Below are 26,391 nucleotides of genomic sequence, written 5' to 3'. Positions count from 1 at the left end.
CCACTTCCCGCTCGCCTAGACATCGCGCTCGAGATTCTCCCCGCGATGCCTCGTCACGAGTACCGAAGCAGCACTTTGGATGAGTACCGTTCCTCAATGTCGAGGTCCAGGTCCTGAGAGAAGCGGTGTCACAAGCACTGCTGCTCCTACCGCTCTTTTGAGACAGTGTCCTCGGCACCTAGCCGGCCGTCCTCGGTCTGCGCTGCTCAACCGGGACAGATGCCACTGACTCAGCTGGGAGCCAGGTGGTGCTAAGGGCAGTGATGCCAGTGGGCCCTGTGGCCGCCGATGCCTGCCCAGACGAGGGCCCACTCGCTTGCCAGTGTGTCTCAGGCTCCATCAGCCTCGTCCGGCTGCCTACAAGACAAGTTCGGTGGGCCACGAGTCAGTGGATCCGCACCTGAACTCTGATCTGGGGCTCGACCCCCCGTACCGACCCAGGCCCTTGGCTCTGTGCAGGCCCTCTCCCCAGCACCGGACGACACCATAACGGCACCGTACCTTCAATCCCACAGGAGGACTTCAGGGTGCACAAGACCTGCTAAAGCAGGTGGCATCCAGCCTCCAGCTGCAGGCTGAGGAGATGGAGGGCCCGTCCGATTCCCTCTTCAATGTGTTGTCTCCCTCGGCACCGGGCTGCGTGGCTCTTCCCCCTGCACCAGAGCATAGCCAACATTTCTAACACCCTGTGGCAAACTCCTGCCTCCTTGGCACCAATGTCCAAGAAGGCTGAGAGGAAGTACTTTGTGCCAGCCAATGACCGCGAATACTTTCACATCCATATTTTCGAGGGGCACAGGTGTTCCCTTCACTTCCTAGTGGGGTTAGACCACTATCAGTTTGCAGTCCTCCGGTTTGGCCTTATTACGGCACCTAGGGTTTTCATGAAGTGTATGGCTGTGGTAGTGGCCTACCTCAGGCGGGAGGGGGTCCAGATCTTCCCGTATCTGGACGATTGCCTTCTCAATGGCGACTTGCGTTCTGAGGTAAAGACTCATGTGGGTCTGCTCCTCTTGACATGTGCCGGTCTTGGCCTAGTGGTGAACAAGACCAAATCAACCTTAGTTCCAGTTCAGCACATAGCGTTCATTGGAATGCTACTGGATTACATGAGGGCCGCAGCCCCTCTTCCCCCTAGACAGGTTTGAGGCACTGAGAGATCGCATTGCCTCAGTCACGACTTTCCTGGTGACAACGGTGAGAGCGTGCCTTTGAATTCTGGGCCACATGGTGGCATGTACGTACCTCCCATGCTAGACTCCGAATGAGTCCCCTCCAGGTCTGGCTAGCATCCCAATTTGCTCAGGCCCAGGAGGGGCTAGACAAGGTTCTCACGGTTCCGTCCATGATACTAGTGTCCCTTTTAATAGGGGGGTCTTACCCAAGCAATATGCTACAAGGTGTTCCCTTTCGGGATGCCAGCCAGTCTGTAGTCCTGGTGACCGACACGTTGGACATGGGTTGGGGAGCCCACACAGGGAACACGCAAACTCAGGGGATGTGATCAATCCCGGACCCGTCCCTCCACATAAATGTCAAAGAGCTCAGAGCAGTCCAGTTGGCGTGTGTGGCCTTCCACATGCACCTTCGCGGCAAGGTGGTCAGAGTCCTCACGAACAACACTGCCACCATGTACTATATCAACAGGCAAGGCAAAACTTGCTCCTTGGTCCTTTGCTGGGAAGCCCTGAGCCTATGGGAGTTCTGTATAGCCCATGATATCTCCCTGAGGATCATACACCTTCTGGTGGATCGCCTCAGCAGGATTTTTTCCCCTCAAGTGGTCGCTTACTGGCTTTTCTGAGAGCGGGGAGTTCCCCGGGTCAACCTCTTTGCAGCCTGCCAGAACCAGCGTTGCCCTCAGTTCTGCTCCAGAGGTGGGGTAGGGAGGGGAACGCATCGGAGATCGTGCCTCCTACGGTGATCGGGCGGGCTCCTTTATGCTTTCCCGCTGTTTCCCCTGAGAGACAAGGTCTTGCAAAAGATAAAAGCAGACAAGGTGAGAGTCATCCTCATAACCCAGGCATGGGCCCGCCAGCACTAGTACAGGACCCTCCTTTGCCTCTTTTGGTGGCACCCCCAAGGACGTTGCCCAGACCTCCTCTCCCAGGATGGGGGCTGCCTCCTCCATCCCAGTCTAGCCGCACTCCACCTGACAGCGTGGCTGCTCCATGGATAGACGAGGAAGAGGGCAGGTGTTCGGAGCAGGTAAGATGGGGCCTACTGGAAAGTAGGAAGCTGTCCATGCACAGGATATATGTGGTGAAGTGGTCCAAGTTCTCCAAGTGGGTGAATGAGTGGGGAATTTTTCCCTCCTCTCCATCTTATTCTGGACTATCTCCTGTCCCTTAGGGCCCAAGGACTGGCACCTGCCTCAGTCAGGGTACACGTGGTGGCCATATCAGCCTTCCACCGACTGGTGCAAGGGCACTGGGTCTTCTCCCACTCTGACCTCCTGTTTCCTGAAGGGCCTTGACTATTCATTTCCATTCTCCCCGCCCCCCCGTGCCACAATGGGACCTAAAGCTCATTTTGTCCTGACTCACAGGGCCACTCTTTGAATCCCTGGCCACGTGTTCCTGGTCTCACCTCTAGTGGAAGGTGGCCTTCCTTGTAGCGATCATGTTGGCCCAATGGGTCTCGGAACTTAGGGCTGTGACCTCGGAACCTCCCTATATGGTCTTCCATAGGGATAAAGTCCAGCTTCACCCACAGCCAGAGTTCCTCCCGAAGGTGGTCTCCACCTTTGATAGGGAACAGGGTATCTTTCTCCCTGTGCTCTGTCCTAAGCCCCATTCCTCCGAGAAACGCCGCCTCCACACACGTGATGTGCATAGGGCACTGGCCTTTTATCCGGAACGGACTAAGCCGTTCTGGAAATCCTTGCAACTTTTTGTTGTCTCAGCTGAGCAGGGGAAGGGGCAACCTGTCTCCACCCAGCATCTTTCCTGCTGGATCACCTCATGCATATGCATATATTACGATCTGGCAGGGGATCCCCTGCCACCGATAGTTAGGGCACACTCTCTACGAGGGCTCAGGCTTCATCAGCTGCCTATGTAGCCCATGTCCCTATTCAAGACACTTGAAGGGTGGCCAGTTGGGCCTCAGTTCATACATTTACTTTGTATTATGAGATTGTCACCCAGTCTAGCGATGATGCCGGAGTCAGCAGGGCAGTACCCATCCTGGTCTATCATGAACTCCTACCCACCTCCAACAGATATTGCTTGGAATTACCTACTGTGGAATACACAGGAGCAATCATGCGAAGAAGAAAGGACAGTTACCTGTTCTGTAACTGGCATTCTTCAAGATCTGTTGCTCATGTTTATTCCACACCCTGCTCTACTTCCCCTCTGGAATTGTCTGGCAAGAAGGAACTGCGGGGGTGGGGGGGAAAAAGTGTGCACAGCTCCCCTTATAGTGTGATATACAGGTGCCACTCCAGGGGTCACCGCAGTACTTCCCTTAGCAGTACCTGTACAGAGGGAAAACTTCTGGCCGAGCAAACCCACCTACTGTGGAATACACATGAGCAATACATCTTGAAGAACACCAGTTACAGAACAGGTAATTGTCCTTTTTCAACCCCAGAGGACTCATTTTAAAATGTCAGAATCCCAAAATACAATTTTAAGGGAATGACAGATGAGAACTATTGTACCTTTTCTACACTAGATCCAGCCTGAGACTACTGACTAATGAGACTTTGACTCTTACCTTCCATATATTTGGTTTCGTTGGACAGCCTAGTTAAGAAACCTTTGCAAGTACCAATTTTGCAACTCCACCATTTAAATTGATTGTATGGTTAATATCTGATTAAAGATGGTTGCTTTGTACTGAGCATGCTTTGTAAAAAGCATATGTTGCTTGTCAGAGACAGTCCCTTATTGTACCTTTTTTTAAAAAGTCAATTTGTGTATTGGAAATTTGTTTGGATAGTCCTGCTGTGCCCCTTCACACAGGGACAAAATAAAATCTCAGAATGTGTCTCTTTTGAGTGTGCTCATGCAAGTGTATGTGTAACACCCAGGACAAGAAAGTTATGTTTTGTATATAAAAAGCAATGCAGTTTGTGGCTGTTGTGCTACAGCACCACTTTAAGTACTTATTTACACTGCCAAGACAAACCCCTCACTTCATGCTATGCCCTGTCTAGTTCACTTTGATCTATTGGGGGGCATACTAACTTGTCCTTTAGACCTGTCTTAAGTATCACCATCAGTTTTAATCAGATTTTTGATGGCTGTAGTACTAGAACAAAGGCAAGACGCTTCCTTTGATTTTTCCCCTCAAGAGTGAAGTTTAATCCTTGCTTGTAAGAATTCCTATTAACTGTCCCTGTGCACATCCCAGTAGCAGTCTTTCTGAGCAGCAAGGCTAGAGGTTTTCCCTGTTGGGCAGTGGGACAAATCCACAACTGTTTGAGGTTTTATAAAGATGAGGGAGATGACACCTATTGCCCTAGCCAATGGTTTAGGGCAGCCCCTTAGATGTGGGAGAAGCAGGGATTTGCATTCATGTCTTCCACAGTCATCACACTGTCTTCTAGGGGTTCTCAAACAGGGGGTCAGAACACCTCAGGGAGGCCTGGGCTGTCACCCCAAACACTACTTTGCTTCCAGCATTTATAACTGTGTTAAATATATAAACTGCATGGGGGGGGGGGTTGTACTTAAATGTTTGAACAGGTGACCCCTTTCACAAAGCAAGCCTCTAAGAACCACTGCTATAGTCATTGTATACACTAAGTAAAAGAGCTCTAACAGGCAAGATTAAGACCCACTGCAGATTAGCCACTTCATCTGGGATGCAAGAGGCCTAAATGCATGTTCCTGTGCACTGGGAGAGGTAGACTGAGGTGTAACCTAGTCACTCTTGGTTCATGCTTTGCTTTAGTACACCTAGGGCAGCTGACTAAGTGTTCTGTGAACCGCAGAAATATCAAATTCTACAAAATAAAACTTTTCATTAAAAATGCTTCCAGCCCTTTAGGATATTAACATTCTAAATGCAAGGTAAGCATGATGTAGTGTTGGCTGACTCTTAAAAGCCCTCCCCATTAGTCTTACTGGTGTCTTGTCTATAATGTTCATGACATCTATTGCAATTGCTGATCACTCTTACTTCATTACTTAATTTTATCAGACAAAGAGGGAGAACTGAAAGTTGCTGCAACAAGGGAAACAGGCAATAGCAGTGGGCACAAAGAGAGGATGTCCTCCCAGTCAGTGATGCTGAATGTGACTAAACAAAGAATGACAAAGGCCATTCTTGATTAGGCCTCCCATTAGCAGTGAGATATACTATTTTAAGGAAAGGAAGAGAGAGAGAGAGAGTCCTAGAGTTATACTCCAGCCCTCTCCACAGAGGAGTTTGAAAGCATGGCCCAGGGGATAAGATGGTTGTCCTATACTACAAGTCCCAGTTTTCAAATCATTGAAGCATTAAATTGCCACCAGTGGGATCTAGAGACAGTAGTAGCTGGTTAGCTTTCTATCACACCTGAAACAGGGATCAAGGCAAGGTAGTAAGAACAATGCAATTTTATTTGAATAGCAAAGTATGGCATCCTACAAAGAGCAAGAAAAACCATCAGGGCCAGCAAACTTCTCTCAGCACTGTTCTTGGGTTAGCAACTCGAGAACTAGTTTTTTTAATCCCTAACCCCATGACATCTAGCAACCTGGAATTCAAGTGTTTTGAAGAGCATGTACTTACATATTACTGAAAGACAGCCAGTTCTATTCGCTGTAAATAGCAAGCACACACACTTCTGCAATAAAAGATTTAAGACCATTTTGACAAAAAAACCCAAGCATTACCAATGATGTGATTCAAGAATTTATTAAGTCATACATGCAAAACATACTAACTGCATTAGCAAAAGATCCATGTAAAAACTTCACAATTTTGCGACTTGATTTTTAAATTTTGTTCTAGTGGTTGAAAGGGTGTAATTCAACATTGTATTCTTGCCAGTTTAGGATGTACAGAACATTGTTAGCACTAAGTTACAGAACCTCACAGACCCAAGTTACCATTACCATATAAATCAACGAGATGCACATGTAGGTGAGCTAAAGGACAATTGTCAGCATTAGTCATGTTAGTGTTGGCGTACCTGGCAAAGTAATGTTTGAGAAGGTTCATAGCTTACAAAGGTCTAAAGTATAAAAATTACTAAAACTTGTAAACTGTTTCACATGATTTTTACATCTAATGACTAGAAGACTAAAGAAAACGCCTCAGAAAGCACGTAACTTACTGGATCAGAAGTAACAGGAAAATAAGGATATGCTTAAATTTTCTAATCTACAAAAAACACAAATGCTAATATCAGAAAGGTTTTAAAATACAAGTTATATGCTCAATAAGAAGAAATTCTACAAGAAAAGCATTTACTAAATATAACATCTGTGGGAATGACCAGTTCAAAAAGTTGTATTAAATGAATGCCCTACTTGAAAGTAAATTCAAAAACCTACCTATAAACACCAACCTCTTTTTCATCTACTGCGTATTTGTGACAAGTTAATTTTACTGTTACTGATTTTACCTGTGACAAAAAAAATCTATTCAGCTTAACCACTCAGTTGACAATGTAGTGTAAATTGGTCTGTACAGTGTCAAAATACTGTCTGGCAATATCACTTGATCAAACCAGATGTGTTTCACTTACCATCACAATACAATGCTGCCAAGAGTAGTACATATACTTCAGTAAGAATATTTATTTTTAAATCACAGCAACAAGAACTAGATCGTAACCGAGCCCTTACCAGTGATAAAGTATTTTTTACTGTGACTCAGGTCAGTCATATAGACAGTTATCTTAATTGTTTAGGTTTGATATGCAATGCTATGCAACAACCACAAGTTGAGAAAACATTTATATTAGACTGCAACATTTTCCTAAGGATACCGTACTGTTACATATTTGTGAAAAACTAGAGTGTTTTGCATTTCCTACAGACATTAGAGTTTTCTTAAAGACAATAGTCTTAAAAATAGTTTAGTGCTTAGTGTTCATAGCACAACAACACAACTTAATTCAGCAGATAGTTTGGCAACACTTGATTAATCTGAGCAGGAATAGGACTTTAAAAATAAGGCTTTACATAGGTTTGTCATTTTTTAGGATTTCACTTTTAATAGGATTTGAAAAGCAGTTTTCATACTTTAAACAAATGAAACCATGAAATTGTTGATTGACTCAAAAATTGTATGGAAAAACTAATTTATAACAGAAAACTTGGCATTGAATATGAATGCTCCCTGGTTCTGAGCAAAGCACACAAGGTTCGGAGTGGGGCAGGGCAACGTTTACAGCAGCAGACATTTTCTCTTCCTCTTCTTTACAGGAGGGGGGCAGAGAACTGCTCGAATAGCTTCATCGAACACTGTCTTGAGGCCTCGCTGTGTAAGTGCTGAGCATTCTAGGTATTTCACTGCACCTGCAGAAAGCCAGAAGGTTTGAAGTTACAAAACAATTCTCTACATTGTGCCAAAGATACCCTTGTTTCTGTTTTTGGCAGTCAGTTAAAAGCAGTATCTCCTCTTAAAATTAAACAGTCTCCTATACAATGAATTTCAGGTAGAGTCAATGTAATTCAGTAAAAATCATACCAATCTCTTTTGCCATGGCAAGGCCCTGTGGATAGGTGATTGGAGTCAATTTCTTCTCCTTCAGCTTTTCAATAGTGTCTTTATCATCTCTAAGATCAAGTTTGGTACCCACTAAAATGATGGGAGTGTTAGGGCAATGGTGTCGCACCTCTGGATACCACTGCAAAAAAAAGGATACAAATATGTACTTGTGTAGCAACTGTCATCAAAGACCCTCAGAGCACTTTACAAATCATTAAAGCCTTGCAAAATTCCGGTAAGACAGGTAGAAGTGTGGGGCAAGGAAAAAAATTAAGGTGAGGTTCCCCAAAAATATTCCTTCTCTAATCACAAGACAGGTGACAGTCACTCTGTCCAGACCAGTGATTCTCAACTTATTACCTGGGACCCCAGGCACACCCGTGGCCTTTAGCACACAGCTGTGGGCTAAGTGGGTCACATGTGGCCAGCTGGTCCAGACAGTAGTAAATACTCAGTGGAAATGCCCTTTGTTCACGGGTTTGACAGGAGTATGGAAACTTTTGGGGCAATTCAACAGTTACCAGAAAAATTTCAGTTAAAGTCCATCTGGGCTCAGGAGTGTAATTACAGACACAGATACCCCAGAATAGGTATACTGGACATTACCAAGACGGAGGGGTGGGTGAGTGCATTTACGAATGGAAACATGTGACAGGAATAAAATAGGCTTCTGAATGCCAGCTAATTTTCTGGTTACTCAGCAGGCAAAGTCCAGAGCCTAGATCAAGTCTTCCACCATCACCAAAATTTGCTCCTTTTGCCTACGTACTTTTTCAAATTCTTTGCTATCAAATGTGCCTTTAAGAGCTCCCTATACCACCTGACATCTTAAAATAGGTTGATAAGATTGTGTATTCCATTTAACTGCTGCCTTACATTTTATCATTTTCCTAACAGTTTTGTCAATTACTTTTTTCCTTACCATCATACATCAAGCAAAAAGATTCTAGTTTGAAATGTAGCAGGTGCACTGCACTGCTAACAAGAACTTTTAAGATTAATCAACTGACATAGCTGAAAGCAGCAAAATTCTGGATTTCTCCTTTACAGGCAAAGTAGCATTGTTCAGTCACAGAAAGAAAAGGTGGATGAGGTAATATCTTTTATTGGACCAACTTTTGTGGGTGAAGGAGACAAGATTTTGAGCTGCACAGAGCTCTTCTTCAGGTCTCTGCAAGTTTATGACCTGAAGAACAGCTCTATGCAGCTCAAAAGCTTGTCTCCTTCACCCACAGAAGCTGGTCCAATAAAAGATATTACCTCACCCATCTTGTCTCTCTAATATCCTGGGACCAACAGGGCTACAACACTGCAAACATTATTCAATCATGTAATTTAAATAACAGCTGCTAAACTCTAACATTACTAATGTCTTCCCACAAGAATTTCATAGAACATGTGACCTAGTTTTTCCTTTAATTCCTACTGTAAAGCAAAGAAACAGTACAGTGATTAGTCTCTCCAAGGAAAGAAGGGGACACTAGCCTACACTTACCTTAGCACGGACATTTTCAAAAGATGCAGGACTCACAAGGGAAAAGCAAATTAAGAAGACATCCTACAAAACAAATGTTGAGTTAGGCCAATACAGTAACCACTGGAGAACAAACGGTATCTTCTTAATATAAGATAGGTTTCTATTCAGCTACTTGAGGCATCTAGTCAGTAACTGCTAGAATAGTTGTGCTAGCAACATGTTAGCATTTCAGAATCTTACTCCCAGCACATCTACTCTTGCTAAGCTATTCAGACACTGATAAAAATAGCAAAACCTTGGAGGAGCCCATGACATGTTGATGGAAGGAGAAGCAGAATTTTGTGGGTAACAGTAAGAGAAGAGTCACTAGAATTGCAGTCTCGTGTCTCTTTTTCAGCTTAGACACAATGAAAGGCCAAGTGATTCAAGATTTAAATAACATCCTGCACTAATGTGATAGTTGTGTGCTTAAGTAGAAAGTGTTACTGCTCCCTTACTTCTGAAAGCAAATCATACCATTTCAAGGGAGATTTTCTGGTCTGAGGGAATGGGTGCAACATGGAGTATGGCTCTGAGAAATCACGTCAGCTGGCCAGCATTAAATGACTACTTCTACGTAAAATATCCTTAAAGCATCTAAGCAGCATTTTCTTGCATTCAGTAAACAATTTCCAGATCATTACTGTTGTGCACAGATTAAATGAATCCTGTGTGAGTTCTGAATCTATTATAAAGAATGTTAATGTGAAACACTAGCATTTCCCTCCTCCCTCCCAGCTAGGATCGAGCATGTAAAAAATTTGGTATGCAAATCGATCTTACTAGTCCACTCCATTCCGTGGTGATTGGACCAGAGAAGAAAGGCCTTTAAAAAAAGTTATCCCCTTGCCTTTCAGTTGAGGGGAGCAGAGGTGAATTTTATTGCAAGGAAGAGATCGGGTGAAAAAACAAAATCATTCAGGGAAAGATAGAAGAGATGGAAAATAAGGTTAATGTGCAAATGCACCAAAATATAAATGTCAAAGGCTGATAAGCTTCATATCCTGATTCCCAAAATAATTTAGAAGCAAAGTGTTTAAATTTGGTTAACTAGAAGATTTTCTAAATCTAGTCATCTGAAGATCACTGCAATCTTCCTACATAAATCTGACACCTGAACAAAGTATTACACAAAGCTCCAGCTTCCCTTGACCCACTTTTCACACTGAAGTAAATACAAATAAAAACACAAGTTTATTAAGGAATCAGAGGCATTTCAGAATGTTAGTTGATTGTACTGCATTTCAAGGCTTTCTGTTAGGTTTGCTTCTGACATCTGCACTGCTAAGCACTTGCAACCCAGTCGTTCATGCATCACCCCAGCAAGTTTCCCCAACCATGACACCAGAAGAAGAAAGATGATACTATGGCCACTACTTCAGTTTTCCAATTCTGCAAGTTTATGGCAATCTCTAGTTCTGCATGTTGTGCAGGTTAACTTCTCTCCTTTACAATGTCAGGTAATCAAATGTTTGAGTGTACAGGAAGGTCTATAGGTTATTTGCAACTTTCAGGTTACCCTTCTGTATTAAAAATCTAATCCAAAACACAGGAGGAAAACACATTTTATCTGCTTGTTATGCAAGAAAAACTTTACTCTTAAGAAAAGCATTGATTTAAAGAGGTATGATAGTAGTGGGTGCTCAGATCTATAAAGCAGTAATAGTGTCCCAAGAGTTAAACTTTAAGTACAAGGGAACAGCTATTGTTTAGTAAAATAGGGGCCAATTTATCACTGTATTAATGTGAGGAAAAACAAGGCAACAGAACTTGGAACTTAAGCTTATTGAAAGTTTTACATACGGCAATAGGTTGATCTTTCAGACTGGAAGTTAAATTGTTATCATTGGTTCCTCCAACCTAATAACAGTATGAGACAAATGAAGTTTAGGAGTAACTTTAATGTAAAGTTTGCTATTACCTGACCATTTCTTCTCAGTATTACTGTTCTCACCAATCCTCACAACACAGCTTTCCTTCTCAAAAGGGGATCTCCCTTAGAAGTCACCAGACATCTAGAAAAACCCACTAGAACTACTTCTTCCAAAGCTGTAGATTTAGCTACTTATATTGACAAAGATGACTAGGAACAGCAAACACTGCTAAGCATGCTCATCTCTTTAAAAGAAATAAAAGTTAAGCCACACTGGAGTGGGTAAGAGTCACACAGTAAAAAAAAAAAAAAATAGGTAAGAATTTTTCCTCTCATTCATGTGTGTCACGTTTACCAATCCTCAAAGATTTTCCATACCGTGAGAACAGAATACATTAAAGCAGTGAAGTTTAAAATGTGAATTAGTATCAGAACATTGCAACATCACATGAGAAGGAAGTTACTACCACATCAACTTGGGTGCAGAACAAATATCAACCTCTAACACGAGGTCTTTATCAACTCACATTTCTTTTATTTACTGTAACTGATCTGTTGATTGAGTACTAGCCCTAGAAGTTTAAACAGTCTGAGTGTCCAGCAGGTTGAACAAACAATCATTTTGTCCCCCGTACATAGGTTTGGAACACGACCGTTCAATGCACTTTGAAGTTTACCTTTTCTCACCATTTGGTGGGTTCCCAATGAGCCATTCTCCATGCTGTGATGTTTTTTAGAGCAGGGGTTCTCAAACTTTCCAGACTACAGTACCCCTTTCAGGAGTCTAATTTGTCTTCTCTATCCCAAGTTTCACCTCCCTTAAAAGCTACTTGTTTACAAAATCAGACAAAAATACAAATTAATGAAAAATGGATTACTTTCTCATTTTTACCAGTTATAAAATAAATCAATTGGAATATAAATATTGTATTTACGTTTCAGTGAGCAGTATAAATTAGTCATTAGCTGTAGGTAATTTTAGTTTGTGCTGACTTCACTAGTGCTTTTTATGTAGCCTGTTGTAAAACTAGGCAAATATCTAGATGAGTTGATGTACACCCTGGAGGGGTACGCATACCCCTGGTTGAGAACCACTGTGTTAGAAGAAAAAAAGGATGTTAAGGTGCTGAGAGTCTCCTAAACATGCCTGGAAGTTTCATTTGTTTTAAATAACCCACTACTGCTCCTGCATACGAGAGAGTGCATAGATAACTGGAAGTTTTGTAGGGACCATCTATAATTGACAGGTTAGTGTCAGTCTCTGATCTCATGGTTGAGAAGAAAACCTAATTGTGAGGACTGGTGACCACAGCATATGAATGAAAATGAATAAACTACAAAACTTAAAGTTAACTTTCACTGAGTGAAATCCATCTTATTCAGCAGAGAAATGAAATTATATAAGAAATGAAGTAGTTTTCCATTTTAATATTAGAGAACATGAAATAGAGTTCCAGACCATCTATAATGGCTAGTAATTACTATGAGAAAGCTGCAATAACTGCAAGTTTACCACTTTCTTCTAGCTGACGGACAGTCCTATAAGATAAAGTCTAGCTCAAAACAAGACCATTGAGTTTGACAGAAAATAGCTTCAGGAAACTAGTATCTAAAGAGATTAGCTGAGCTGTGGTGGCAACTGCACTTGAGAGAACGGAGCAGACTACTTCATCTTCCATATACAGGAGGAACAAGGCACAGTCTATGCAGATTCAGGATTTAACCAGTTGCAAGCAATGAAACCACAAATACATTTCTCCTGATGTTATAATCAAAATTATAAGTGTATCAAATACTACTGGCCTGAAATAACTTAAGCACTCTAACATACCCCATGTCAACCCCAAGAAAAGAGAGTGCGGCTCTTTCCCATTTAATACCATCTTCCAAATCAAATGAGAAGCTGAATGACGTCAAGTGCTTAGCAATGAGTGTCAGACTGGAGCCAAACAGCAGGCCCGAAAACCAGATCTTGCTTTTGGCGGGATGCAAACCTTAATCAACAGACTTGCTATTGAGATTACTCAGTTCATCAAAATTTATTTTTCAATTAAATATTCTAGTCAGTTGTGGGTCTCCAAATGCACATAAAGCCAGCATACCTCAGTGTATGAAAAATAAGTGTGTGAAGGTTTCGACATCTCTTCAATTGCAGACAGATAGAAGACCCAAGTATTACAGCTGCAGCATTCAGATTAAACTTGCCAGAGTTCAATTTTACCATTAAATTTGATATCTTAATATGAAGTGTTAAAAATCTTAGCATGATTCACGAAAGAAGCAATCAAACATTTATAGGACTATTTAGGCTATACGCGTGCTTTCAAATATCTCATAGTATCTATAAGTCTTACTGTTTGTGGATAGGATAACGGACGTAATCTGTCATAGTCCTCTTGTCCAGCTGTATCCCACAAACCCAGGTTGACTGGTTTTCCATCAACCATTACATTAGCAGAGTAGTTGTCAAAGCTACAGAATTTAAAAAAAGATTAGTTGAAGTGTTTCTTGTGAATAATAGCAAGCCAATACATTTATCTTTTACAGTAAACTACCAAGACTGAGATCTTCTGTAAAGTCCTTGTCACAAAGATTACAGATGGAAAAAAATCAAACTCTAGTCCACCTATCTCCGCCATCAAATGTAGTCCCAGTATAAACTGATTAGTGAGGAGAGTGGAAGTGAGCTGATCAAAAATGTACAATAAATACTACATGGATACCACCACCTATGATAGACACCAAATATAAAAGTTAGCCCAAGAAGCCAGAAGTACTTTTAAATAATTCTAGATGCTGAGTTAAGCTTTTATTAAGAGAAAACTAAAAGGTGATGTTTTCAACTGATTTACACAATTAAAAATCACCACCACCAACGGTGGCTAGTATACAGACTTTGACATAAATTAGTTCATAGGGTTTTATTGATATACTTACACAGTGGGTATGTATTCTCCGGGAAATGCATTGGTTGTGTAACTGATGAGTAGGCATGTTTTACCTACAGCACTGTAAAAGAGAAAGTGTATTCATGGTTAAGTGATCTCTCTTACATGCAAGGGAGAATAAACAACCCTTCAACAGAAACCATTTAATTTTGCCATTTGAAGTGAGATTAAGTTGAAACTTGAATTGTCAGTGCTCAATGTTCTGTGACTTTCCAATAGTAAAAACATCAGTCAGAACAAACTTAAGCTTCTCAGTAGCAGACAGAACCAAATAATGTAAGATCTCCTAAAATATGAAGGGGCAATAAAAAGTTACCAGACTTTGTTTGGATTTTAGCTACAAAAAAATCATGTCTTAGCCAGAAAACCAATTTCCGCTATCATTTGACCAATTTCACTCCCTGAACAGTACTTTGATAGCCATCATTAGCACAAAGTTCCTGAAATTCGTAAAACAAAAGAATATCTCTCCTCAACCTTCATACAACTCAAAGTTGACTTGTTATTCCTTTTATAAGACTCAACTTTATTTTCCTTACACCAGTTAACTTTTAAGAAACTATTGCCAATTTCTTATCAAAATGCCACATTATTGGGGTTGGGGAAACAGGAGTAACAGTCCTCACCAACATTTGCTAAAATGGCAGAATGAGATCCTGGGTGCAGGATCACTTCCTTAGAAACCCACAGACATATCATGGAAAACTCATTTAGAACTGATTCTATCCTAACATTGAATCCAGGTTACGCAAAGATTCTCCCACAAAAAAACCTAACAAATCCAGATAATTGGGGAGAAAGCTTATGCTCTGGGTTTCTTTGAAAGCCTGATAGCCAGCTCCCTTCTCCCCAGCATTAACTAAACTCAAATATTAAGGCAGGCAGCTGATCTTTGGTAACAGCTTCAATTAACAAGGGTTGGGATAATTCAGGTTTGACTATATAATTTTTTAATTTTTTGAAAAAGAGGAGAGAGAGAGAAATTTCATTAAAAATAGGTTTCTAATGCTTAAGAGTTCATCTGGTCCTGATACTTGTTCCTCATTTGAAGAGTATAATCATTTGATATTATAACATTTTCCAGAGGATCACTTCACAATTAGTTGCTGCAGAAAGATCATCATCATCAGGGGATTATGTTCTTTCTGATGCTTACTCCTCACTTGAACAGATGAACTTCTATTCAAAGGGCAAAGTATTTTCAGGCAGATGTTTTATCGCCAAATACTGATTGTCCAAAATGTATGCATGAGCAGCATTTTAATCCTTACTGTACTTCCATTACTGTGACTCATGCAACTCTTATACTTTGTGCACCTCATATGGGTAAGAAACTCATTAAAGGCAGGTTATCTGCTGTAAAGTCTTACCTTAGTACTCAGTTGTTACACAAAGAAATCCTAGCAACTAATCAATACTACCGCTAAAAATGTCCTTAGCTTTTGCATGAGGAAAGATATTACTGCAAGGATTACAAAAGGATTTTAGTCAGGGGCCTTAATATACATAGGTTTTCTGGCTCTAAAACGTTACGGGTTAACACCTGTGGCAGTTTTACCATATTTACTATCACCATGACGACTACATATTTTGTCTGGTTTGTGAAAGCATCTAGTTACTTCAACGTGGATTTCCTCTTTCCCTTCCAAGGGTAAAAAGACCTTGTTTTAATATTTTGATAATCTTTGCAACAGTCAACACCTACTATTGCTACTAATCATCTCTAGTGGTTCAACAACGAAAGCAGATTAGGTGGATCCTGTGCTCTGTCAGAGCTAGAAGTTACTGTGTACATCACAACTCTGCCTGCAACAGGTTCCTCCAAGACACTTTCTTAATCAATTCAACAATACTTTGTTTGCTTGACAAGCCATTCAATTGTTCTTAATGACTGAAAACTAGAATCTTCAACGAGGCCTTTGTGATCTGCCCATACTAGTGCCTGTCTGGGAATTTATCCCACAGGTCCATATGTAATTTTTAACTGCTTCTGACTCAGGGCTTGTCTACACTGGCAGTTTACAGTACTGCAACTTTCTTGCTCAGGGGTGTGAACACACACCTTGGTAAGCCCAGCAAGTTTCGTCACTGTAAAGCGCCAGTGTAGACAGTGCCCCTAGTGCTCTTAGCTGTGCCCCTCGTGATGTGAGTTTTTTAGAGCACTGGGAAACCTCTCTCCCAGCGCTCTGACGTGACCATGAAACCCATGTTAAAGCACTGCCGCAGCAGCACTTTAGCATTGCCACTCTAGACTAGCCCTCAGTGGCAGATTGACACATAGCACATTGCTCAATCTGCTGTAGCTTTTTGTCTCACCTAATAAAAAGTTTTTTCTCATTACTCTGATATAAACTCTTATAATTCGATGATATAAATAAATTGTTCACACTAATTTTGAAGCAGTAAGGAAAGTAAATTTCAACTGTTCTTCTGTTATATTAGCTGCAATTTCCTCTTGAAATTTGCAATGTGTTTTGTGCTCAAATAAACCTCTAATTTATGGCATCAAATTCTGTACTTGGTAAGCCTCAGTTTTGCATATTTTACTGTAGTAGATATCTTTCAGGTGGCTTTAAGATGTATGCAAAAAAGTGGCCAAGCAATTTGTCAATCAGGAACACATGCGGGAAACGGATTTGCATCAGGATCTGGCAATTAATGAGAGTGGACCAGGGATGGATTATCCTTGGGTAGCCAGTAAATGCTTACTTCAAGGATTCACTTCAGTGGCATATTGAAATGAAGCAGAAACAGCTGCAGTATATCATTACAAAAACAGAGGCAGTAAAGTTGCATCCTTCATGGCAGTCCTAAAAGTTTAGCATTCACAGCATATAACAGAGAAACAATGAAGTGTATGTAAAGGAAAGAGGAGTAAAGTCTAGTCAGTCGAGCTCAGGACTTAGAGCCAGAGACTCTCAAATTCTAATCCCAGTTGTAATACAGTGCCCTTGAGCAAATCACAGACCCTTTTGCAGTTTTCCCAACCTGTGAAGTAGGAATAATTACTTTGCAAACATTATTCCTCACAACCACCCTGTGAGGAATAATGTTTGCAAAGTGATTTTAAGATGAACATCACTCTAAATTCTAAATATTATAAACCTTTGTACACATATGGGGAATTTCCAGGTGTTTTGGAGTAAACTAGCATTCTCTGAAAACAGGAGCCCATTGTCTTGTTTTAATATCATTAAACCAATTGAGTATTCTTAGACTTCTATACCTGTAAGAGTCTGAGTCCAGTATATTAACACTTCCAAGAAGGAAATTGTAAAGAGTATGTATGGACCCAGGCCTTTCAAGGTGCAACAGAATAGGAATAGAATAGGTCCAGATTATAAATAAGTCAAAGCTTTAAATCCTAGAAGTTCTGGAGCACCACATCCCACATTCTATGAGAGGCTTCCTTAGGACTTTGAGGCAATAATGTCTTAAGATTCCAGAGCATGTTTCACCTGATGCCCCATTCTCAATAGGTCCCATAAGACATCAATAAGTATAAACAATTTGAATATAAAATTTAAGACAATTGGTTTGATAGGTATTGAAAACTAAGACTATTCCATTCATTATTCGCAACAATGAATGAAGGGCAATCTTCCGCCCTCAGGTCTTCCTTTCCAACTCACTGTGCAGTGGGAATGGTGAGCCTGCTGTAGGTTATTCAGAGCATCCCAGGAAGGCAGTGGTGAAAGATTTCATTCCAAGCTTAAAAGAACTGCCTGGTGCTACAAAGCCGTAAAACAATCAGGCTAAGTCATTAAATCAACAAGAAAAAACAAGTCCAACAGCCCTGTGTTTCAGACTTGTTCCATTCTATGTTTCCTGGCTCTCTGCCCTATGAATCAGATGTGTATGGTTACCAAGTCAGAAATAAATCTTTAATGCCTACATTACATTTATTCCTCATTTTCTGTTTCAGTATTATGTTAACACACTTCATTTGAAAAGTGCTTAGAGTCTGAATGAAGGCAGCTCTTCTAGGAAAGAGCTGTAATCATATAGTGAGTGGCAATCCCCTATACACAGAAACTTTAGATTTAGATGTATTAATAGAATGACTAACTGGGGGAAAATGACTAATCTGAAAATGGTCAACAAAATTTCTAGCAACTGTTTAATCATGGCCTTCCAATCTTATCAACAGAAGTTAGTAAGATTAGGCTGTAACAAAAAATATAGTCTGTAAATCATGGAAAGTTTTTAAATTAATTTGAGAGAATACAGGCAGACAGGAGACTGCATAATTCTGGTTTCACTCTGTTCCACAGAGCATATTACCCCAAGTTTCCCAAGACTGCACTGAACCCCTGTTTGCTTCCAGGTTCAATTCAACGCATTGACTGATCTACAAAACTTTACATAGTTTGGATCCTGGAAACCCAAGAAAGTCTCTCTTTGGCCACATCTACACTAGCAAGTTTTGGGAAGTCTTACACAACACTAGATTTGGTTTGGGCAGGGTTAGATTGCATTGTGGTAAAAATGCTGGCAGACACTCTACATTAATATTCCCTCCAATTTTAACACCACTGGATCTCCACAGGCAACTGGAGTTTTTCTGAAATTTTAAAGTTGAGAACATGGCATTTGTTTGTAACCATGGCAATGGAGGCCAACTGAGGCACTTGGGTTAACAGTTTACTTAATTTAGATGTCCAGGAATTGTTAGAATCCTCCTGGAAAGGCTTTTCCCTGTGGAATTTGTTTCCCCTCTTGGTTCACCTGAACCAGCGTATAGACCTTCAGTACACAGTGTAAGGCCCATCTCTTCTCTCAGAATTCATATAATTTAAATAGTAGATGAAACTCTTCTAGCATTGACACTGGTCAAAAAGCTGTGTACTTGGTTTTTGTGGATTTAACACTACTCAGAGCCTAGAGCAGGGGTAGGCAACCTGCGGCACGCAAGCTGATTTTCAGTGGTACTCACACTGCCTGGATCCTGGCCACTGGTCCGGGGAGCTCTGCACTTTATTTTAATTTTAAATGAAGCTTCTTAAACATTTTTAAAACCTTATTTACTTTACATACAACAGATTAGTTATATATTATAGACTTATAGGAAGAGACCTTCTAAAAACGTTAAAATTTATTACTGGCACGCGAAACCTTAAATTACAGTGAATAAAGAAGATTCGGCACACCACTGCTGAAAGGTTGCCAACCCCTAGCTAGAGACTCTGTGATGGGAGCTTTTCTTTGAAATGATCCAATATCTTATTCTACCAGTTCTGAGAACTAAATCCTAAGTTTCTTTCCCAAAGGGCACTATTCTAGATAAACCAGAATTCTACCAAAAGTTTTAATTTTTAAATTCAAAAGTGTGTTTTAACAGCAGCTCCCCAAATTCCAGCCCTCAACAGCCTCTCTAGTGGCCCCAAAGTTGACAGACAGACAGACTGCTATGGGAAAGGGTGAAGTATTCAGCAGAATGAAAATTAAAGAACCATCACACTACAGGAATGCTTCACTACTGGAAACAACTTAGAATATTTGCACTGAACTAAAACAAGCCAACTATCTTTGTTTTAAAGGGATATTGCCAAGTTAATATTTTTTTAAATTTTTCTTTGTTCTCTTGATACCTTAGATCAACTGAAAGGTTTACATCTCACTATTTATTTTGTTTACTTTCTGTACTTCATTGAGCTTGGACAATGAAGCTACAATTGGCTTTTATGCACTAGAACAATGCCTCCATATTGATTTAAATCCAAGCAAAACACTGAACTTTTTTACAGTTAAGTTTCTACTAGTTTTTTAGAATCTTGTGTCTTAGAGTAATACAGTATTGTTTATTCTTACCTGTAGTGCCCTAAACACTTCAGTAGGAAAAACATTATTTTTTAATTATATAACAAGAACTATAAGTTTGTGGCCTAACCTACCTCATATTTTACTAAATGTAAAGGTTCGTAATTTTCAGGATGAAACTCTGCTTTCCATCTGGGAGAATTTTTACACCTAAGTTATAAATCTCAGAAGACAATTTATAAGAGAAAAGCTAACCATTAACAATTGAATCAAACATATCACAGCTTTGATTTATACTAAATATTTACTTCCAGTCAGTGAAAATCTTTGTGTTAAGGAAAGCAATTTCAATTGCATTCACTAAAGGGAAGCCACTGATTCACTGTTTCAGTTCTAAGTATATATTAAGGATGACAAAAACCCTTACAATACAATGAGAGGTCTGGCTGTTTCTGTGGTGCCTAGTAATCAGTTTGCTTCCACTTCAGAACTGTCCCTTCTCATTAGATGAAACCGCTCAAGATTCCATAACAATAACCAGTTGCTTCCCTAACTGAAGCATCTAAACAAGCCTGAATGAAACCAAAATACTCTGCTAAAAATAACTTGTGTCACTGCTTTTGTACCAAATTCTCATCTTCAATAAGAATTCCTCATAAATAATCAGTATCGAAGTAAGTAGCAGAAAAGTTTTGCACATCATACAATCTTATTTCTCTGCATAATAAAATAATTCAGAAAGCAACAGTTGCCATCTATCACTCCGAAACAATATTCATATTAAAGATAGATACAAGGCCAAAAACATCATGTAAGTAGAAACTGCTGTGCTTTTCTAACCAACTGTGTGACCAATAAATATCGGTTCAGGCATGAAGTCTGAGGCATACATAACCAGGTACACATATGGTATGCTAAAGACAAACAGTCCATAAATGCTGAAATTTAGTAGTAGCAATGACACATGTACATTTATATATCCTGGTTTGTTTTTTCTAGCAGAATTTGGCAAAGAATACACAAATTAATATGTATACGTAAGCAAATCAGGTTCTCAGTTATATAGTTTAATAAAGCCACCATACACAACGTGGTTTCCTTCTATTCAACATTCTAAAGTGATTTTCAAAACGTGGAAAATAGCATTTAAATTTATCATCATCAGCAACACTAGGTCTGGCAAAAATTGGTTTAAATACAATTTGCTATTAACATTTAATATTATTAAACTATAAGGCTTCCATATATATTTTAAAATCATTTTTAGATATTTCTTCTAGATCATCTGGTAAGCTGGTACTTTAAAAAAAGGCAGCAAGTTAAACGTCAAACCACAGAATTAGGTAATTATATATGGATAAATGCAATCATGGACTTAAAGAGCTATCAAAATGGGAACACACAGATCAAGATCCCATTGAGACAGCAAAGTTTTGAGGTACACGCATAAAGGCAAACAAATTGAATATGTCAGCCCTTCACTCAAAAGCATATACAAAATTTAAGCAAATTACACCATTTTAGTTTTCAAGAAAGAGAAGAAAAATAATTCTGAAAATGGTTGCAGTGAGATTATACTTATATAGGACCACATTGTTGGGTTTTTTTAAATGTTGTATACTTTTTGTTGAATAAGCCACCATACACAACGTGGTTTCCTTCTATTCGACATTCTAAAGTGTTTTTCAAAACATGGAAAATAGCATTTAAATTTATTATCAGCAACACTAGGTCTGGCAAAAATTTGTTTAAATACAATTTGCTATGTTAAGCTAGTGAGACTTTTATAAATGGAAACCGTTCGTAAAATGAGTAATATGAACAATTGACCTATTTATTAACCATTCATATTGTACACAATCTCAATTTAAGTATTGTTACGATTAGCTTATAAATTATTAACACATCATGAAGAGTTTGTATATAAGTTGTTATACTTGTTTGCTCTTTATTCATCACATTTTACAAGTTAATAGGAAAAAAATTGCTAAGAACGTAAGAGCTGCCATACTTGGTAAGACCAATGGTCCATCTAGTCCAGTATTCTGTCTGCAACAGTGGCCAGGACAAGAGCGTCAAAGAGAAAGCACAGAACAGAGCAATTCTGGAGAGATACACTCCTGTTTTGTTGCAGTCAGAAGCTGAGGGTAGCTCTGAGCATGGGTTGCATCCCTGACCATCTTGGCTAACAGCTACTGACAAACCAATCCTTCATGAATTTATCTTATTCTTTTTTTGAACCCAGGTAGATTTAATTCTTTCAGAACATCTAACGCAGACAAAATATTCATTTTAATAAAATATTTCAGACAAAGAATTAAGATGTTGATTTAAAAATCCAAGTTAGCTTAAATTAATGAAAGAATAAATTAAGTGAGAGAATGATCTGTTACTCCTACCAGTGCCAGTGAATTACAGCACTATAGTCTGCCAAATGCGTCAAGATATCATTGTTAGAAGTTATTTTAAACAGTCTAAATGTTAATGAAAACTAATCATTCCCAAGTAACATGATGAAAACCACACTAAGTGACATAGGGCTGATGGTGATTTCTTCTAGCTGTACTTACACTTCTCAGTCTAGCTACACTGGGTTGCTGTGATGTCCAATTATGCTTAGACTACACTGGGATTTTTGTTTCTATGAAAAAAACAAACTGCATAAAACAAGTCTTGCTCTCCAGCTGGCCTGTGATGCTCTATGAGCTCTGACATCTAGTAAGAAAAAAAATGCTTCCAAAGCACTGGGAAGAGCTTCCCGTTATGAAGCCTATTCAACATCATTCAGCACTAAAACACACAATACAGACCTTCCAACATGTTCTTTACAAAGGTATAACTATGCATAAACTCGGGTTCAATCGTATTACAAATTATATCAAAGTTATTTCTATTATAATAATAGGGCATGCAAAGTACCACAGGTGTACACAGTTCTTTACAGACAATGAATAAGTGACAGGTTGATAATTTTTTGCACCACAATAGCACATACAGGCTCCAGTTAGGACCAGGTCCCTACCTTACTAGCTACAAACATAGTAAAATACAGTTCTTGCCCTGCAGAGATCACAATCTACTCTGAGTTTATAATCTAAATCAGCAGTTCTCAAACTTCAGCAACCGGAGGACCCCCTCTTTGATTTAAAAAATTTTGGGGACCCTCAAGCCTCTCTGCTCAGCCCCAGGCCCTGCCCCACTCAATTCTTCCCCCAAGGCCCCACCCCTTCCTGCCTCTTGCTCATTCCATCTCCCCTCCCCCTGACACTCACTCTCTCCCATCCTCACTCACTTTCATCAGGCTGGGGCAGGGGGCTGGGGTGCAGGAGCAGGTAAAGGGTGCTGGCTCTGGGAGGGGGTTTGGGTGCAGGAGGGGGAGAGGGCTCTGGGAGGGAGTTTGGGTGTGGGCTCTGGGCTGGAGCAGGAGATTAGGCTGCAGGAGGGGATAAGGGGTCTGGGCTCCAGCTGGGCAGCACTTATCTTGGGCAGCTCCTGAAAGTGACCAGCACATCTGACAGCAGCTCCTACTCAGGTGGGCCAAGGGACCTCCACGCACTGCTCCCACCCACAGGCACCACCCGCAAAACTCCCACTGGCCGCAGTTCCCAGCCAACAGAAGCTGCTGAATTGGTGCTTGGGGAGTACGCGGAGACCTACGCTTCCCCTGCCCCTGGGGCCACAGAGATGTGCCAGCTGCTTTTGGCAGCGGCACGGGGCCAGGATAGGTAGGGAGCCTGGCTTAGCCTTGCTGCGCCACTAGACTTTTAGCACCTAAAATCTCCCAATTTGGCTTCAGTAGCCTCCAGGAGATCGGGGGAGAAGGAGGACTTGATCAGCAGGGCCCACAGACCCCAGTTTGAGAAACACTGATCTACATTTTAATCTTTGGCTGTAAAAGCATAGGTCTATCAAAACAATGAACTACAACTGCCAGTGTTTATTATTACTATAATTAAGTCCTATTAAAAAGAGATGTTAGAGATAAAAGTATACCTTCTACATTCAGTTACTTTGACAGTACCTTTACCATATAACTTTAAAGTAGGAAAGAACTGTTTAAACTATACATGACAAATCTAATTAGGGAGCAGGGAAAACAGTTGTGTCCATTGCTAAACCAATTGTGGTTTAGAAGCAGTCAGGAATAAGGGAATAGCCCTACAATAACTTGGGGAAGTGGCCATCTCTTTGACAGCATCAAAATGGAGTGCACACACTAACATATAGGGAAGGCCCCTATTTTTGTAAGCATGAATACTATGTATCAAGTCACCACCCAATCATCCAACTTTGGGATACTTGTCCATTCACCACATAAACCCAGAGGTCTAGGGCACCCACCATTCACCAACATCCTTATGGGATAAGGGGACGGCTTCAGAATTGCTAGGAAATGAGGGTGTTCCAGGCTCCCATATCTCCCACACTCCCATTTGCCAACAGGAATAGAAGGACCACCACCCAGTCCCCTGGTGGCTCTGCTTCTACACCAGTACACATCTCTCAACATGTACCCACAACCCTGAAATAACCTGCCACTACCAACACTCATACAGAGTACCCCACTTACACAATTTGGGGGTTGGGGGGGCTTTGTATCAATGTCATCCAGCACTAGCCTGGGGATCCACCAATTTCTTGCACAGTTATTTATAACACTACCTACTTCAGAATACCCTATACAGGCAGCCCTTCCCACCAGGGAGCCCTGGGAATTGGGCTGGGTGTGGAAAGCTTGGGGGGGGAGGGGGAAGAGTAGTAGGCCCCCAGGGAGCGGGGGGGGGGGTAAAGAGAGGCCCGCCCCGGCCACCCCACGGGTGGGGACGGACCTCTAGGGAGCGGATGGAGAGAGGGGCCCGCCCCAGCCACCCCACACGGGAAGCGGGAGAGGAGGGTGTGGTCAGGTCCCACCCGGGGAAGGGGAAGGAGAAGCAGCGCTCTGGACTTACCCGTCTCCCACCACCACACACTTGATGGCCTGCATCGGGGCTGCTCCGGGGCCGAGTCTCTGCGGCTCCTGCTGCTCCCTTGTTGGGAAGGTCCGTGAGGTTAGGGGCGCGCGGGTCCGCACCGGCGTCTGGCCGCCTCAGCGCCTGGAAGCGGGGAAGAGGCAGCGGCCACCACCCAGAGCTGGGAGCGGAGAGCGCTGCGAGGAAACAGGAAGCTCCCGCTCCGCTCACATCCGGCCTCGCCGCGCTCGGCACAAGCTGCCCCGCCTTCGGAACCGCTCGACTACCCCCACCCGGCCAGCGACGCGGCTTCGGAAGCGTTCGGAAAGCCTCGGGTTCTGTCTCCGAGGGCAGCCGCAACTTCGTTAGTGTTCGGCAACACGTGATTCACGGCGGGCTTGGCTTCGGCCACCTTCGGCACTGCTCGGACGCCCCCCCTCCGAAAGCAACGGCTTCGGATACGCTCGGTGTCCCTTCCCTTACCTCAGACAAGGAGGGGCGCCATGTTTGTGCTACTAACCTAGTCAGGGAACTAGCCTCAGGCGCCTCATGAGCACAGAGGACCTTAGTGTGGCCCAAAGGGCCTTATCTGGGCAGTCCTAGTGCGACCTGGGGTCCTGCTATGGGACCGTCTCACAGCCCTTGTGAGACAGAAAGTCATCATGTCTGGGCACCACAGCTCAGCTAGGGTTGCCAATTTTGGTTGGCTGTATTCCTGGAGATTCCAGGCCAGTCCTGGAGGCTTGGCAACCCTAATCTCAGCATGAGGCCAACAGACTGGCATACACGCATCTACTATGAGGGAGCCTTTTCCATCATGCCTTCTCCTCATGTGATGTGGTATCATATCCTGGCCTAGTGCTACAAGGGACGATGCCTCCCTGTCATGAAGGCCCTAGGGAAGCCCCTTTATCAGGTGGATCATTGCTAGGGGTGCCAACCCTCCAGGATTTGCCTGGAGTCTCCCAGAATCAGCATCGATATCCCTGCAACTATTTAAAACAATCCAGGAGACTTTAACCGGGTATTTAAGAAAATGACATTACATCATGTTGGGGAAAAATATCTCCCAGAATAGCTTCAATCAGAATTGGCAACCCTAGTCCTTGCTCTTTGATGTGAGGTGATTGTCATTGTAAAACCAGGGCTGCCCAGAGGATTCAGGGGGCCTGAGGCAAAGCAATTTTGGGGGCCCCTTAAATTAAAAAAAGTTGCAATACCATAGAATACTATATTCTTGCGGGGGCCCCCTCCGGGGCCTGGGGCAAATTGCCCCACTTGCCCCCCCATTCCCCTCTGGGCAGCCCTGGTCAAAACTATACCTCACAAGCAAAAAGCAACCTCATGACATTATATTATGATGCTGTGACACTGATTTGTCATGTCACAACATAACATCACACCACAAAGTCAGCACATGAGATGTTATCACATTACATTTTTCTCCTTTTAAACATGTTAAGAGTTGAGTTAAAAGAGTGTTAACAAAAACTATACAAACAAAAATCCCAATAATTTTAAATCTGATTACAAATCCTTCCCTGTCAATTGCTCTGATTTCAATCTCTTGCAGTAACATCATCCTTTTAGTTCTCCAGTCCTCCAGAAGGTCCTTCAGCAATAACAGGGAAGTCAAGTCCTGATGGACCTGATTTTCCATTGCCCTACAGCCCCTTCCAGACATTTCAG

At 41.7% G+C, this 26,391-nt stretch overlaps 1 protein-coding gene across 1 annotated transcript; it reads right to left on the bottom strand.

Moving 5' to 3' along the window:
• Positions 1 to 5,837: 5,837 nt before the first annotated feature.
• RAC1 (Rac family small GTPase 1) lies at positions 5,838 to 24,944 on the bottom strand. Its single transcript, XM_050966767.1, has 6 exons — positions 24,703 to 24,944; positions 13,983 to 14,054; positions 13,400 to 13,517; positions 9,152 to 9,214; positions 7,636 to 7,795; positions 5,838 to 7,463 (listed from the first exon to the last, which is right to left on the bottom strand). Exons 1-6 carry the CDS (start codon positions 24,735 to 24,737, stop codon positions 7,333 to 7,335), a joined length of 579 nt encoding a protein of 192 aa, XP_050822724.1. The 5' UTR covers positions 24,738 to 24,944; the 3' UTR covers positions 5,838 to 7,332.
• Positions 24,945 to 26,391: the final 1,447 nt, after the last annotated feature.

The sequence above is a fragment of the Gopherus flavomarginatus genome, chromosome 9, assembly GCF_025201925.1.
Source record: "Gopherus flavomarginatus isolate rGopFla2 chromosome 9, rGopFla2.mat.asm, whole genome shotgun sequence".
Lineage (NCBI taxonomy): Eukaryota > Metazoa > Chordata > Testudines > Testudinidae > Gopherus > Gopherus flavomarginatus.
The sequence above is the reverse complement of the archived record's forward strand: the minus strand, read 5'-3'. Positions and strand labels throughout refer to the sequence as shown.